We start from the raw sequence: 16,328 nt of genomic DNA, 5'->3' as shown, positions 1-16,328 counted from the left end.
GATTAGGCTTAAAGCAAAAATTGGAAAAGTTAGGTAATGCAAAATGGGTAGGTGAGGGAAAACAGCGAAAATTAAGTTGAAAAAACACCTTGAAATTAGGAAGTGTTAAAGATGGAAGCCGAAAGAAGGTAATGTATTAAAGCAATATTGATAATGTAACACTAGTGGATTGCCAAAAACGCATTTAAGCTTTTCATGGACGAATAAAAGGTGAAATGATGCGAATGTTGGACTTTGTGATATAAGGAGCTTGTCTTTGCAAAGTGAAGAGAAAAGCAGAAGTTAGGATATACCTCATAAACACCAGGTTGCTCCGCATGGAACCTTACTTTAGAAATTTGAACATATAGTCAGAGATGCATCTATCTTATGTTAAGCCTAGTAAACCAATTTCTTGTTTTGGGTACATTTTTAATTAAGTTTTATGTCCGAGTATTTTGTTTCACTTTGAAATGAAAGCAATATTGCTTCTTTGTATGCTTACTTTAGGAATGTTGAAACCGCACAAAACTAAAAGCGCGTGCGCTGTCTTTGCAAGGAAACTGTTGTTGGTTATTGAAATGAAAGTATTCCATGCATGGAATTTAAAGTTTACAAGAACTTTTCCAAACAAAACTCACAAATCACCTTTGTCACTATTTCTTTGTCTTTTATAAATAACTTTTTTTATGAATAATTTTCCACCCACATTTGGAAAAATTTCGTTTCCATCATGAAGTAGATATTTCTTACATGAAGCGAAGATTGAAGCAGTCAGATTGATAAGTAGGCAAGTATGTTTTTTAAATTCGTAGAAATCGATTTTCTTTGTAACAAAACAAATTTTACCTGGCATGCCTAAAACTTGAAAGGACGTCTCCTTCATTGCTTTTCTGGTAAAGGCTGAGTTATTCAAATGTTCACCACAATATTTTGCCCAGACGAGATAAGAATATCTCACAAGCCTGCTTGAATAAAACTTCTTTAATTTATTACCTTTCTTAAAGAATTTCTGATTTAGAACATAAAGAAGTGGAATAAGTTAAATAAGTGAAATAGGTACCTTCAGATTTGTACCGGAAATGAATTGTAGCTGAAGAACTGACCGCTTTTTTAACGCAAGAGAAAAATCTTAAAAAATCACAATTTAAGTAAAAACATTCTCATGTCTACCCATCTCAAAAAATTCTCATCTCGATTCTTATGCCATTAGGCTTGTCAAGAGGTTCACTCTCGTTTGCTTCCAGTGAGCTACTTTCCTGTACATAAGATAAGCCTACGCTGCGGATATTCCAGGTTTTAAGAAATGCCAATTCCTATAGCTGTCAACATAGGCTACAAACAAATGCTGCGTGAAGATTTCTTATGCAGAATCTTGTACAAAAATATTTCTTTTCATTAAAGTGTTTAAAAATTTAATGCAAGATTTCATCTATAACAGGTTGACCGTCTGATTTAAAGTTCAAAATTTATTTTCCGACTGAATAGCTTATGTGCTATTTAACCATAAATTTATAAAAGCTGAACAAAGTTTTTATACCTTGCCTACCTTATAACCTATCCTGATATTCAACTTTGGGTACGCTACAGCCCCAGACAGCCACTTCATCTGGAAAAGATCTGGTCAGATCCGTACCCAATCTGATAATGATCTGGACCAGATAAAGCGGTTATCTAGGGTATTAGTAACTCTTCATTCAAACAAGTTATGAGTTTAAAAGTTACAACCTTTAGGCAACTTAGATTGAGTTAACGGGAGGATTAAATCCTTGAATGTCGATTTATCATTTACTTCCTGCGGTGAGTAATGCTCAACTCAAACCTTAGACATCTGCAAGGCACCTTTCTGACGTGCATTGTTTTTATAAAAAGTTGTTCACCAAACCAAAGTGATAAAAAAAATTCGACGTGAATGCAACTCCCCATCAACGTCATTGGCTTCTGTATAAAGGTCATAGGCACGTAAAGAAAACTGTGTGTCCTTTAATTAGAAATCCAACTTTCTTCATCTTGTCTTGTTTTAAGTTATTATCATTCTCGAATGCAACGTTGGTTCAATATTGTTGAACGTTACGTGACAGAAAGTTTCAAAATGATAAGTTAGGATTTCTTTAAAAGTTTTTTTTACAAATCGTTCACTTCAGTCAAATAGAACGTCACATCTAGCAGCGAGTGACATATCAGAGCCAGAAGCATTGAAATTATTATGTTTGCATTTGGTTTTAAAAGGCTCTTAACAAGAGCCTGTCGAATTAGTTGAGCATTCTAACTGCTAACATGACTCGATTTCCACTTATTGGCTACGATTTATCATTTAGTATTTTAGAATCCACCCTTTGTTGTCGAACTACCGCTTTACACGTGATTTAATTGTTCTTTTTAAACTTGTCCTTTTTTGGAAAATTATTATTATCGAAGCAACCAAATTCATGCATTTCTATTTTTGTCTTTCATGATGATAATACAGTGTCCAGTGTTTTTTATTGATTTAAAATTGAAATTATGAGATACTTTTCTCACTGACAAGGAAAGAACAAAATATTATTGCAATTGGTCTTAGAAATTTATAAATTTTTGAAAAATTAATCCCCATTGTAAGTGACACAACGAGATATTGTTGTCATGGAACAAACATATAAAAGAGCAGCGGTCTTATTTTTAATGCAATGTTGCATTTTACGCATAATAGCGTCAGTTTTAACATTTTATTTGTCAAGCAGTGGTTTGCCACTCACCGATAGCTACGCTCCAACCTAGTTTATTGATCTAACGTCAATTATAGATAATTAGAAGTCGTATTACTGATGTAAGTGCGTCTGAAGGGCGTTGTAACGTTTTTAAATTTCTCTCAAATACATTATTAACATCTTCTGCGTCATTTACTGCGCTGTTCTAATATTAGAACGTCAATTTTTTTGTCCAGTCAAAGCGAAACAACTCCGGAATAGGTCATGATTCAAATCACGTTTCAAGAAACTGTCAATAAATTTTACTCACGTGGTGACTTAAAATACAAAAAACGATCACAGGTGATGCTTTTTAAAGTTTGCAGTTAAAGTGCCTCTGACAGGTAAATAAATTTGCGAAATTTACCTAAGATACCAAAAAGGTGACACTAACAAACCTCCCTGACCAGAAAATTGTAAAAAAAATCAACAGGCTACTAAGTTACACGCTTGCAAAGTTTCGTTGACATCGGCGAATCTGACACTCATTCTATTGCGAAAATAAAAACGGCAACATCGCTGTGACGTCACCGTAAGCTGGAAGGAATCGAAGGATACAATCTGTGATTCTGTGGTGACGGTGACTAATGACTTGGTTAGGTTAAGTACGGCTGCTGCAAAACGTGAATGTGTGGGGCTCTGTTGGTCTAAAGCATGTGCAAATTAAGAATTACCGAAATAGAAAAGTGAACTTACTATTACTACCAGGTTTTGATCAAATAGGTTGAGTTTATTTTTATCAAACAGCATCTCAATTCAATTGAACTTGCAGTCTCATAGGGCTACAATTTTGATACTTTTTTATTTGTCCTAATCTGGCTATAGCCATTTGCAGTGTAACAACAGTATCTCACAAACAGTAGGCTACCTTTAATTTATGGTTGAGGCAATCCCTAAAAATTGCTGTTCATGTGTATTGCTGTAGGCTATATCCAAAATGTCCTTGCCAACTGAAAGTATTAAATGCAATAATTCTCATTGTTCAGATGCTTCTCATGTTGCCTCAATAGACTCTTTCTATAATATTATAACTGATGCTCTCAAAGCAGCTTCTGATAAAATCTTTGTTGATGTAAAGAAGAAATGTAACATATTTTCTGTTCCTGGTTGGAATAATCATGCTAAGCAAGCTCATGCTACTGCCAGAGAAAGTTACATCATGTAGGTAAAAATGGGAAACAGTGAAAAATGGTTACCTATATGAGTTGATGCAGAGCAAACGAAAGGAGTTTAAAAAAGCCTTTCACCGTTGTAATCATGCCTCTGAACAACATAGAGCAAATGTGCTTGCCTCAGCTCTCAACTTGGACAGCTCACATAAGTCAGTTTGGCAGAAAGTAAAAAAGTCTACTTGCAAAAAGAGTTCTCTTCCTGTAAATGTTGGTGGAGCAAAAGGTCCTGAAGCAATTGCTGAGATGTGAAAACATCATTACAGTTCCTTGCTAAATTCTAGCAAAACCAACACTGAAAAAGAATTTGTTAACTCATGTATTTCTTCTAGGGATAAATATTACAACTTTTGTTGCAACATGGACACAATTGGTTCCTTGCTTGTCAAACTGCCATTAAACCGCGCTGCTGGTGCTGACAAAATTTCAGCTGAACATATTGTTTATGCTGATTATTCGTTTTTATATTAGTGTACTTTTTAATATGTGTCTTAGTCATGGCACTGTACCAAATTCTTGCTTGAACACTGTCTTAGTCCCGATTGTAAAGAATTTGAATGGCGACATTCAAGATTCAGGTAACTATAGACTTATTGCTCTAGCCACAGTAATCTCAAAACTGTTTGAATGTTTTATTTGAATCATCTATTGCCTTTCTTGAATACCAGTGACAATCAATTTGGGTTTAAGTCTGGTCATAGTACTGACATGAGTGTTTTTGTTAAAACAACCAGTGTCCTCTTATATCAGTCATGACACTCCTGTATATTCTGTCTTTTTGGATGCTTCAAAAGCCCTCGTCAAAGTCAATCATCATTTATTGTTTAAAACGCTTATCACACGTAACGTGCCTACTGCCTATCTATTTTGTTTGCTTATTGGAATACTGGTGACCTTTGTGCCTTTATAGTAAAAAAACCATGCAAGTGAGGTGGGAAGGTCACCTGTGCCAATCATTTACTGTAAATCTGAAATTGTGTTCACAGACTTATAAAATACCTGGGTGTATACATTGATAGTTCTCAGATGAAAATTATATTTCAAGGCAAGTACGCTCTCAGTACTGTGCTGCAAATAATGCAGAATATCTCAATTTTTCTGAATGCTCACCCGCTGTAAAAAACAGTTTATTTCGTTCTTATTTTATGTCGTTTTACTTATCCCAGTTGTGGAACAAGTTTAGATCTTCTAGTATAAAACGATTATGTGTTGCTTACAATGACTCTTTCAGAATATTGCACAAATTGCCTCGTTATGTCAGTGCCCGTGAATATCAAGTAATGAATAATGTAACTACGTTTGATGCTTTATTGAGGAAAAAACATGTTTTCGTTTATTAACCGATTGCATTCACTCCTCCAATCGCTTTATATCAGACCTGATGTCATCTGATTGTTTTTATCGTTCTGAATGCTTTCAATTCTTCCAACGCTCATTGTATGTAAATTGGTAACAGTAGATGGCCTATTTAGTGAGCTTTTAAACCGACGGCATCCAAGGTGGCTCTCTGTGATCTTTGTGCATTTTCAGTTTGTGTATTACAGTATTTCGTTGTTTTGTTTTCGATGTGGACAGCTTTGTCTGACGCAAATAAATAATAAATAAATATGTGACAGTGTCAGTGACAAAGACCGTGTGCTTTCTTTTCACGCTTTTCCACAAAACAAGGTGCTGAGAAGAAAATGGTCGAAGTTTTCTTCAAGTGTTCGAAAGTAGGATGGGCCATACAAAACTAGTCATATATGTTCACTTCACTGAAGATGATTTTGTTAATACCACTCAAGTAAAATGAGCTTGAGCAAACTTTACATTTTGAAGAAATCTGCCATAGGCTACCATCTACAAAAGCAAAGATGCAACCAGTTGCTGATGATGATTTCAGCACTTCTAAACAACAACGTTTACAAAAACGTACCCTTGTACAGGTAAACTAGGCTTTTACATGTATAGACTCTGCTATGTACGTACTGAGGGCACATTATGAGAGAGAGAGAGAGAACTTTTATTTATTTTTGAATAGTGATGATGAATTAAATATGAATGATGATTCGTACAATTTCTTCATTTTTCACTTCAAGTATATTTTAGGTTTTGTAGGAACGAATCCAGTACAGTTTTATTAAACTGTAAAAAACAACAGATCTTTGAAAAAAGCAACCGCTTGTACCAACTCCGACTAAACTGTGATCCAGCAATTACATCTGGGAAACGTATGTTTCTTCCGTCGCTAAGAACGCCGACTTAGGATGACGTAATACCACCAAAGTCGTCCCAGAGCAGTGAAATATGGAGTTTCGCCTGTGGTGGCGCTGCGAAGCCGTCGTTTGATGTAAATTACGCCCTAACCAGTGGAGCTACGAGGTTAAGGTTAAAAAGTTCGCTAAGTATGATTCTGCGCAAGGAAATGCTTTAAAAAGTTACTATACTTGGATCCAACCTGTCAGGGGCACTTTAAGTTTTTACCAGATTTATGAAACTTAGTCGTTATGCATTCATGAGTCCAACAAAAGTTACAAATTGTCATATAAAACAAACAAGGGTCAAGCAAATGCTTCATTGTTAAAAAGACGCCCATACATTTGAATAAAAAAGCAGGCCCTCTAGTATCTTATCTTTAACACGCACTGTAATATACAATACACTAATCATTTTCTGCGCCAATGTTACCTCAACCTCATCTTTAAGCCATAGGCGTAGCCAGGGGGAGGGGAGGAAAGGGCGATAGACCCCCCAAATTTTTAAAAATTTTAACTGTCAATAATTATATTGCAAGCATGTACGAGATTTAGACAACGCGATTTCGAACTTCGAACGTTTAGCTAGCTTGTTTAGTTAGTTTTGAAAACCGCAGTTTACTCAGAGGTGGACACCTTAACAAGCATACTTGGATGGACTTTTTTTTACAAAATTACAAAATTTCAAGATTTCTAGAAATTGATGAAGAAGGCTGTTGACCATCAAGATGCTGATTGCCACAAAGAAAATTTTCGTTAAAAGCACGGAAACTGGTCAAAACGTGTGCGCAACCTTAGAGGCAAAATAGGCTATGTAAACAAATGAAACAGGAATATAATGACTTCAATTGCTCAGTCTGTGATGTTCTGTGTTTCAAGAAACACCTTTTTGTCTGGACATTTCGACATTAAAGGGAATTTTTTTAATCTTTTTCGATTTTACGTTGGTGCTAGAGATGAAGATTTTGAAAAGCCTTTTGCTCAAATAGCCAGGAAAGCCAAGTAACTTATAGACTACAAGCCCAATGATACATAATTGATATTCTCAAAATTGATTTTAGATAAAAAAAAAAAGGTTTGGAAAAGTGGATTTTATGACGATGAAAGCTGACGACTGATCTTTTAATGGCACACTAAATCACTTTGCCAATTCAGCATTTTTGTCATAATATGCTTGAACAAACGGTGCCCCAAACAAAGTATTATTAATTGCTTGAAGTCAAAGTATTTGATCCCTCTCAAAATTTTGGGCTGGCTACACCATTGCTACAAGCCACACCTAGAACAAAAGCGAATTCAATTTCGTTAGTATTTTCATACATGAAGAGCAAACGTTACGTAGCAAATGCATAATACGTTTCACCATGGCCACCTAAAGATACGGCCTGATTTGTCACATTTTGCAGAAATTTCCAGGTTTTTCTAACTTTGGGCGAACGTTTAAATAAATTTTTCTAAAAATTAGATTTTTACGCTTTCTTTATTCTTTTCCCCAGATGACACAGTAGGTTTTAACATTCTCACATGTTGAAAAACAAAGAAAATTTTATTTCGAAGATTTTAGTCAGACTGTTAATTTTCAATAACAGTCTGATTTTGCGTTTTTCAACGTACTTTTTCTCATTTGCTACTGCTTCCCCAAGGCAACAAAAAAGTTTTATGTCATTAGAAAACCGCAAAAAGTAAAAACATCTCAAAAAATGTCAGTCAAGCACTGGCAGTAGCTGTAATCAAAATCTGCAAAATGTGACAAATCAGGCCGCATCTCCAGGTGGCCATGGTTTCACGGTACTATACTGTTATTTTATAATGCAAACTTTTGCTTCATGCTTTAAAATTTTAAACTCAGGATCGGATACACCAATAATCGATATTTTAAGAAGTAAATTAAGCTAACCGTCTGGTGATGCGGCCCAATCGATAATCAATTTGCACAAAGTATCAATGTGCTGTTGTTTCTCTGGGCAAGAAACTTTACGATAATTGCCTCTACCTAGTGATCGATTTCGAGTAATGGGTAGTACCAAATTTACGTCATAAGTAGAGTAGACAACCGGAAACAGACATTGCCGTCGGCTGCAGCGTGGGTCAGGTGTATGTCGGAAGGCGTACACCGATGCATAGCGCTCAAGTCCGCTTTCCCGCAATGCAGGATAAAGATAAACAAACAAACAAACAAAGTATATATCTGTGAATTAGTAATCAGCAATTTTAATACAGTTGGTACATACGGAAAAATTAGTCTGCAAAATAAGTTGCCTAATCAGTAGATTTACTTGATTGATGAATTATCCATCACCTAAAAACACTAAATCAACCGTGTTTTACATTAATTTGACGTTGAATCATTATAAAAAACGGTTGAGTTGACGTTGAATCATTATAAAAAACGGTTGAGTTGACGTCTGGGTTGTTGGTGCATTCAACCCTAAAAATAAAAATATCGCGCAAGATCTTGGTCAGAAAAACCAACAACGTACCGGGAACTGCAACTTCGCCATCTTGGTTCTGAGGGTCGGGTGAGTTATGCAAAAATGTTGCCAGTTCTTTTTTTCATTTTCAGACAAAATGTACTTTCAATCACGCTGCTTAATCATTTCCCAATAATGTTGCAATAAAAAGTTTATTAATTAAAGTTGATGGATGTTGTAATTTTTGGAATTGATTTGCCAAACAAGCATCGATGTATATTTAAGAATGTTGCGAAAAGCATTTTTTGCCAAAAAACAACTGGCAACTCTTTTATTTAAAGCACTCTACTCTGAGAAAGGGAGCTTCTCATCCTGTACTTCTAGAAGTCCCTGGTTTCGGTGGAGAAACGTCTAATCTGGTCCGTAGACGAGGGTTCGGGCTAAAGATTCATAGTTCACAGTTCCATGACTCAGTGGATCGGCGTCTTTGATCAGTTCGTCCACCTCCTCCTCTGTTAGGGTATCTCCCATGGTGGTTAAGATGGAGCGCAATTCAGAACATTTCAAAACTCCTTTAATAATTTTTTTGATGTGAGTGTATAAGCTTTGACACAGCCAAGCCTTAAGTATTAAGTTTCTTTATTGATGCTTATTGCATTTGCATTTCGTATATAGGCTAGAGCATATTTTTAGCAAATCTAGAACTTTTTTGGGATTTAACGTTTTAGTGTAGCTTATAAGACAGTGAAGACTATTTATATGTAATATTATAAATCATTCTCTTATTTTCTTATTATGTTATATTATATATGTATATAATATTACATAAAATATCGTTATTACTTTCTAAAACCTCTACAGCCTGTTTTACTCGAAAAGAGGAGGGGTCATCAGAAGGTCCTTATTCAAATAGAATTCAAATTTAATTCAAATAGATTCTATTTGAATAAGGACCTTCTGATGATTCTCCTTTTGAGGTGAAACGGCTGTAGAGGTTTTAGAAAGTAATCACTATATTTGATGTAATTTGCTATACTTGGCTTTTCGCTTGGCATTGAGCACTTTTTTGTAGTATTAATAGTATTTATTGTATATATAACATTAGAGCTTCGTTTTTATATTGGCTACCTGACTGGTCTTTGTCAAATCGTCTAAACGCTTCCAATAAAATGTCATCTGGATTTCCATCTAGCATTGATAGATGAGCAATTTTGATAAACCCTTCCCATTCCACAACACCTTTTTTTTCTGGATCTGCTACCTAAACAAATAATAAAATGCCAAATGGTGTGCGTGGTCTGCGTGAACTGGATGACGTATCAATTCAATGGCTGCTCGACACCTGTCCAAACACCTAGACCGCGTCGCCGCCGCTACCCAAGGGTGGTAAAAGGCAGAGCCCCTTGACCCCTGCAGTGGCGAAGAAGGTTCAAACGAAGAAGAAGAAGAAGAACAAATAATAAGCTGATAAAACTTTCCAATTTTCTTAAAACTTGTTTAGCAATGTTGTGTCAAAATAAAGAAAAACTGGCCAAGTTGTGACGGCCTTTGTTGTTGATAAACAAAAACAACTTGTTAGAGCAAATGTTAAGGTTGACCCAAGCTTAACACAACCCTTTAAACCTAATGCAGTCAAAGGAAGCCTGTTGCCTCGCCAGTAAAGGAGTTTGTATTTGTATACTTCAACGTCTATACACGTTGAAATGATGTAAAAACGAAAACTATTGTGTTAGTTTGGGCGTAGTCTACCCAGGATAAACGAAAAGCAGTTTTTCTTCCTGTAAAGAACACCATCGCATTATATTATTTTCGTTACTATTACATAACATTCTGGAAGACAGGAGATGGTCATGAGGATTGGTAACACTGAACAAATAATAAGCGAATAATTTAAGTGACTAGCGAATAATTTAAGTGATGTACGGCTGTATTTTGTTTACGATCGCAGTTTTCATTAAAATGATGCTGCAGAGCATTGGATATTGAGAAATGTATGTTGCTACCTATATGGCGTAAGATCAAGACCACTAAGAATATGTGATCTTGATGATCAAGATTGTGATCTTGAACATGAAGATCACTTTAAAGATCACTTTTTTGTGTACTTGAAAAAATGAAGTTTTTGATCAATGATTTCCAAAAAAATTTACTATAGCAACTTGGTTAAAGGTAGTTGGTATTGCTAACTGTTGCTTTGGACTACTCGATCGCTGGCCGAAGACTTGTTGTACTAAGACTTGAAAAGGTGTGACAGTGGCCTTTATCAGGCCCAGTTTCAGCATCCACAGCTTCAGGTAGTCTGCGATTTGGGCCATGTCATCTGTAAGTGCTTCCTCTTCCACATGCCAGTACTTGTCAGAATGGAGTATTGCCAGATCATCTGCATAGCCGTACTGGCGTGACGTAGTCTTCAAGAGTTTCCCTATGGAGTTTCATATCTTTTTTAAAGTAATTTTTTCGTCAAAGAACCCAGATGAACCGTTTCAAACAAGAATACAAAAGCTATACAAAAAAGAAACAGCATATATTTTCACGCTTATTATACTGTATTTGTTTATAATTAAGACCGTAAACACCTATTGGTCGGGTTGATTTGCTGCAATAAACCACTTTACATGACCAAAGTCCAGTTATTTTTAGCACCGCCATTCTAAACTTTTTAAACATCCAAAATTGAGTCAAAAAAGCAAACATTGTTTTAAAATTTACAAAACAAAATTGTGAACAAAGTTGATTCATCATTTATCATCCGTCAAAATAAAGTATATACCGAAAACCAACACATACATACAACACATATACCGAAGACCAATATTATGACCAACACAGAAAACTTTTCAAATTTTGAAATGGCAACACTGATCAATTTAAATTGACACTTTAAACCGACTTTTCTGTAACACATATCGTATCATAGTAATTGCCATTAATTACTTTGTACAGCAGGAGTTCTACAAATTGCCTCTATCTAGTAAGTAAACTTCAAATTTAAAGTGATCTTAATCTTATTGTTTTTCAAGATCACACAAAAAAGTGATCTTAGGAATACATCAAGATCATAATCACCAAAATAAAAATGATTTTCAAGATCGCTTGCGATCTTCAAGATCAAGATGATGCCCATGTCTGGGCATAAGCAACAAGCATAAAAGATATATAGGCTGCTGTAACACAATAGTTTTTATACGAAATCTATTGTGCTATGCTGGCTGGATTTCAATAGATTGTGTTTTATTTGATAAGCTTGGCTCAGCAAATATAACTGTTGTGTTGAAATCACAAAGGCGTAGTCATAGCGTCCTATTCAAATGATACATTTCTAACATTCAAAGCAGAAAAAAGCGCCTCGCAGAGTGATTTGAAATGAACACTTTTCAAACCTAGAAAAGTTTCTAAAGTAGATTGAAAGTAAGAGAAACAAATTAATCAACTCTTCTTCTGGTGTATCAAATATTTATCGCCCAGAGAAAACGTTTTGTAAGCCGGTTAGTTGCTCATCTTTTGCTTTGATTCTTGGTTGCGTGGCATGTAAAAGTTATTCACACATTGACCTCTATTACAGTTAGCTATGCTAATTTACAACCTGGTAGTAGCAGGGCCGGATTTAGCTGATGGGGGGCCCGGGGCACTTTTAGATCGGGGGGCCCCCGTGCAAAAAATTTTTTCGCGCCTACGGCGCGAAAACCCACTTCTACGTCTACAGTAGCATTAATCCAAAACTGCACAGCATTTTTCAGAAACTTCAAAAGCTGAAAGAAAGAAAAAATAACACAAAATCACATTTTTGCCACGTAGGGGGGGCCTTCAAAAATCAGGGGCCCGGGGCACCTGCACCCTCCCCCCCTAAATCCGGGCCTGGGTAGTAGCTTACGCATGTTTATCTTGAGATGTCCTATATCATTGCTTTATTTTTCAGATGTTCCATATCAGAACGCGAAGGAATGGCGCAGCCTCTAGTCTAGCAGCTATGAGCAGTGAACAGATTCATTAGCCACATATCATATTTTGTGTGGTTTTAAGAAGACGAGTCGATTTGATACCTTCATTCTTTCTTTAATCCATCCTTCTGTTGGTACTTGACCACATGCCCGTAGTACAGTAGCCAGGTCAGCACTTTGAATAGCTCCTTCTTGCTTTAAGTCAAAGTTGTCAAAGTGCTCTCGAAATTTTTTAAGTTGCTCTTCAGTTAACTTTTCCTTTTCTTGTTCATCGTCCATTTCGGTACGCAGTCAACAAACTGTTACTTGAATAAAAATTATAGCCTACAAAGAAAACAAAAATAAAGATTTTGACGTTTAGAAAAAATAAAAGAAGATTTTCAGCAGTCTGTTATCGAAAAATCATTTCTTGCAGAGTACCGTAACCTATTTTTTAGCGATGACAAACGACCTGATAAGTTTTTTGCGCAAATAACAAAAACTCTGCCAAAATCTTAGTCGCGGCTCATACATAGAAAGCACAGTCTTTATGTTGCTTCAACTGTTTGATTTTAGTTTGACTTTGATAAATTGTTTGGATAGTTCTACCTGTAAGCCCAAGGTAACCGTTAAATCTATTGACTTCTTTCCACAAAAGGCTTGATTTACTGTTATTGTAATTTTTCCCTATAGCATTAGTTGAAATTTCACTTAGTGTAAATTACTTTGTTGCCAAATCACTATAGATTTGTATTGGGTTCTTTATGATCTTTCGTTTTAACTCGAGTTTACTTAGCTTTGCCTGTCACCTGTTTCTAGCAGTGGCGGTTCTGGTCATTATCTTGATGAAGTTGCGAAGTCATTTTTGCTTGTTCAGGGACTTATAGGTCTCCAAACACCATCTCATCCTTACATTGTAAGATTTTAATACCATCTATTTTATGTAAACGAAACACATACCGTATTGTGTTAACCTTCACTCATGCAAAAGTGTTAGGCTACTGCAACGTCTCTTAGTGAATGAAGCCTTCATCATTTATCAGTTTACAACTTGGTAAGCGCCAGTGTGAAATTGCACAGGTAGGCTAGTCCTAAAGCTTGTCACAAAACAACTTGTCTGGAGTTAATCTCCAATAATCCACTCAAACTCACTCTACAATCTGTCGCTCAATTATATATACAGTAGAGTTGTTGTATAACTTTGACTTGAGGAAATAAAATCTCAGGCAAAATTTTAGGCTCATACTGCAGTAAGTAGCCTATAGCCTACTGCTGGTCCGCCCCGATAGCTCAATTGGATAGTGCGTGATTTCTAGAACGAAGAAGTTTTAAGATTATGCGGCGCTGGTTCGACTCTCGGGGTGTGTGCTTGAGCAACGCACGCTAAGGACTGCTCTCCATTCAGCGACATCTAATGGATGGAATAATTCCCCGGCAGCAACACTTCATCAATCTCGGTGACCGGCCTGCGTCAGTGATTCAAAGCCTTCACAAGTATGCGAACTGCCAGGATTAAGCTCTGCAAGAAGTTTTCGCAGTTCGAAGATAAAGATTCAATCAAGTGATCAGATAAGTTCTTCGACTTTGAGCAAATGTTGTTTTCTATAGCTTATTGGAAAAATAAACTAAAATCCTTAAATTAAATTCATGAGGCAAGCTTTTTCAATGCGTTTAATATTCGGTAAGTAGGCTATTTAGCTTAAATTTTAGAAGAACGAAACGGAAGAAATACACAATATAGGTTCCAAAAGCCTATTTTGAAAGAGAATTGAATCAGCTTTAGCACGCCGATAGTCATAAATAAACAAACTTTTACTGAAATGATCAAAAATCAACTACACTGTTGTTTCCAGTGCTGTATTCGAGGGTATACGGCGGTATAGGCCTATACGCAGTATAGTCTCTGCTGTTTACGAGCAACTATAGTATACCCTCTAGTTTCCCAAAGAGAGTGCCTATGCTAACCTTACTGATTCTTGACAACTACTAACTAACTACTCAACCATTTGAGGACCAATGGTACACGGGTGTACCATGAACTTAATTCCGTACCGAGGTACAAAAACAGGTACAAAAGCAGTTTTGTATCTCTCGTCCAATTTTGATATTGATAATTCATGTTATGGTAGAATGTAGATTAGTATTTTGAAAAAGTTGGGTATTATTTATCCTTTTGGCAAATCTGACAGTATACATTGTGCTTTTTTTTAAGAATACACCACTATAGTTGTTTCTGACAGTAAAACAGAGGCTACATTATTTCAAATCGTGGCCAAGAGATGTGCGAGGGTTACTTTCTACGTGGGATAACATAAAACTGTTAATCGATTAAACATGAGGCCGAATCAGTTGAGACAAACAAACGACTCCATATAATTGCATCCTTAATTGCATCTGTTTTCTTATATTAAATTAAAAAATTAGAAAATCCTTTTTTTTGCAGTAAATGTGCACATTGCTTATTTGTCTATCTGTGTTACAGATTAGAATATAGGCCTACATACTACACAATTGCCATGTTTGCATATTTGTTTCTGCAGGGCCATAAAACGTAGCCAAAGTGAAACTTTCAATACAGCACACGTTGCATAACAACTTAATACATTTCAAGTTCTCATTACGTTAGCAAAGTAGTAAACTCCATGCACTACCAAAAAACAAGATATAGCAATTAAAATGTGCAGTACCATCATAAAAACATAAAACCTTGTAATTACACTGTAAAATTTATAGCTCATCGTAACTTATCATTCATATTGCAAAATGACAGCGTGGCTTTGACGAGTGAGTTGTGATTTACAACAGCGTGAATTAAAGATCCATGAATCCTCATAGCTTTTTTGAGTGTTAAAAATAAACTAAATAAATATGTAGTAGGGTAGGTTAAGCCTGCACTATGATATTTTGTACAGAATGTTGTTAGTATGAACCAAAAGTTAGACTTTTAGAAGAATAACCATTGCAAAAGAAATTATTTTATTCATAGAAACTTTTCTAACGTCCGAAATGGAAAGGGACAACACGGATAAGTTAGAGTAGTTGATCGTATATTGTATTTTAAGGATCATAAGCCATGATTTATTTATACAAGAACAATTAAAAAAAAATGAGACTTGAAAATAAAACCATCTCCCTCAAGCAATTGTCTCATTGTGTGACAACCACAGCTTCATGCAAGGCTACACTCGAGCTGACAAGTTTTCAGTATAAGATAGCCTACAGAAATATTGTGTTTTGGAAAAAGTTATGTTTAATCCACAGAATATTTCTGGAAACAACAACAAATCGCGTTTGGGAACAAGAGATGATAAAATTATTAGGACTTCAATTAAAGCTGTAAGCGTGATCTACGCGACGGTTTCGCTTTTTTTGCTTCTTATGATAGTGGTGTATACACAGAGAAAAAGGAAAAAGATCAAACCTGTAACTTCTATTTCGAAAGAAAATCGAAGACACAGATGGACCAGTGCAGCGGAATGGTTGTCGTTGCTCTCTTTCATCTTTCTCTTCCTCAACAGCGTTTGCAGATGCTTGCCAATCTTTCCTGGGTTTGAAAAATTGAATTTTTGTGACATACTGATTAAACTAAATAGCGCTACGATGGAAGTCATATACGATACAACGTTTTTGGTTTTATGGGTGCGACACAAATATTGCTACAATTCTGAATCTTTCCGCTGTATGGCATCACCCTTGGCCAAGACAATCATGAACGTGTCATTTGCTTTCTTTGTCTTTGGAAGTGTCGGCAAATTGACCATGATCATATTTTCGGTTAGGTACGAAAAAATTATCTTCCCAAACAGCAAACGGTACATCTGCAAAAACGTGCACGAAATAATTCCTATTCTCATAAATCGTATCTTGATTGCATGTGTAAGATTGGCCTACC

General features: G+C 35.8%; 1 protein-coding gene across 1 annotated transcript; it reads right to left on the bottom strand.

The window, feature by feature from the left end:
• Positions 1–8,303: 8,303 nt before the first annotated feature.
• LOC145769579 (uncharacterized) lies at positions 8,304–12,768 on the bottom strand. Its single transcript, XM_082581233.1, has 3 exons — positions 12,560–12,768; positions 9,648–9,780; positions 8,304–9,091 (listed from the first exon to the last, which is right to left on the bottom strand). Exons 1-3 carry the CDS (start codon positions 12,734–12,736, stop codon positions 8,931–8,933), a joined length of 471 nt encoding a protein of 156 aa, XP_082437359.1. The 5' UTR covers positions 12,737–12,768; the 3' UTR covers positions 8,304–8,930.
• Positions 12,769–16,328: the final 3,560 nt, after the last annotated feature.

Source organism: Aplidium turbinatum, chromosome 4 (assembly GCF_918807975.1).
Source record: "Aplidium turbinatum chromosome 4, kaAplTurb1.1, whole genome shotgun sequence".
NCBI lineage: Eukaryota > Metazoa > Chordata > Ascidiacea > Aplousobranchia > Polyclinidae > Aplidium > Aplidium turbinatum.
The sequence above is the reverse complement of the archived record's forward strand: the minus strand, read 5'-3'. Positions and strand labels throughout refer to the sequence as shown.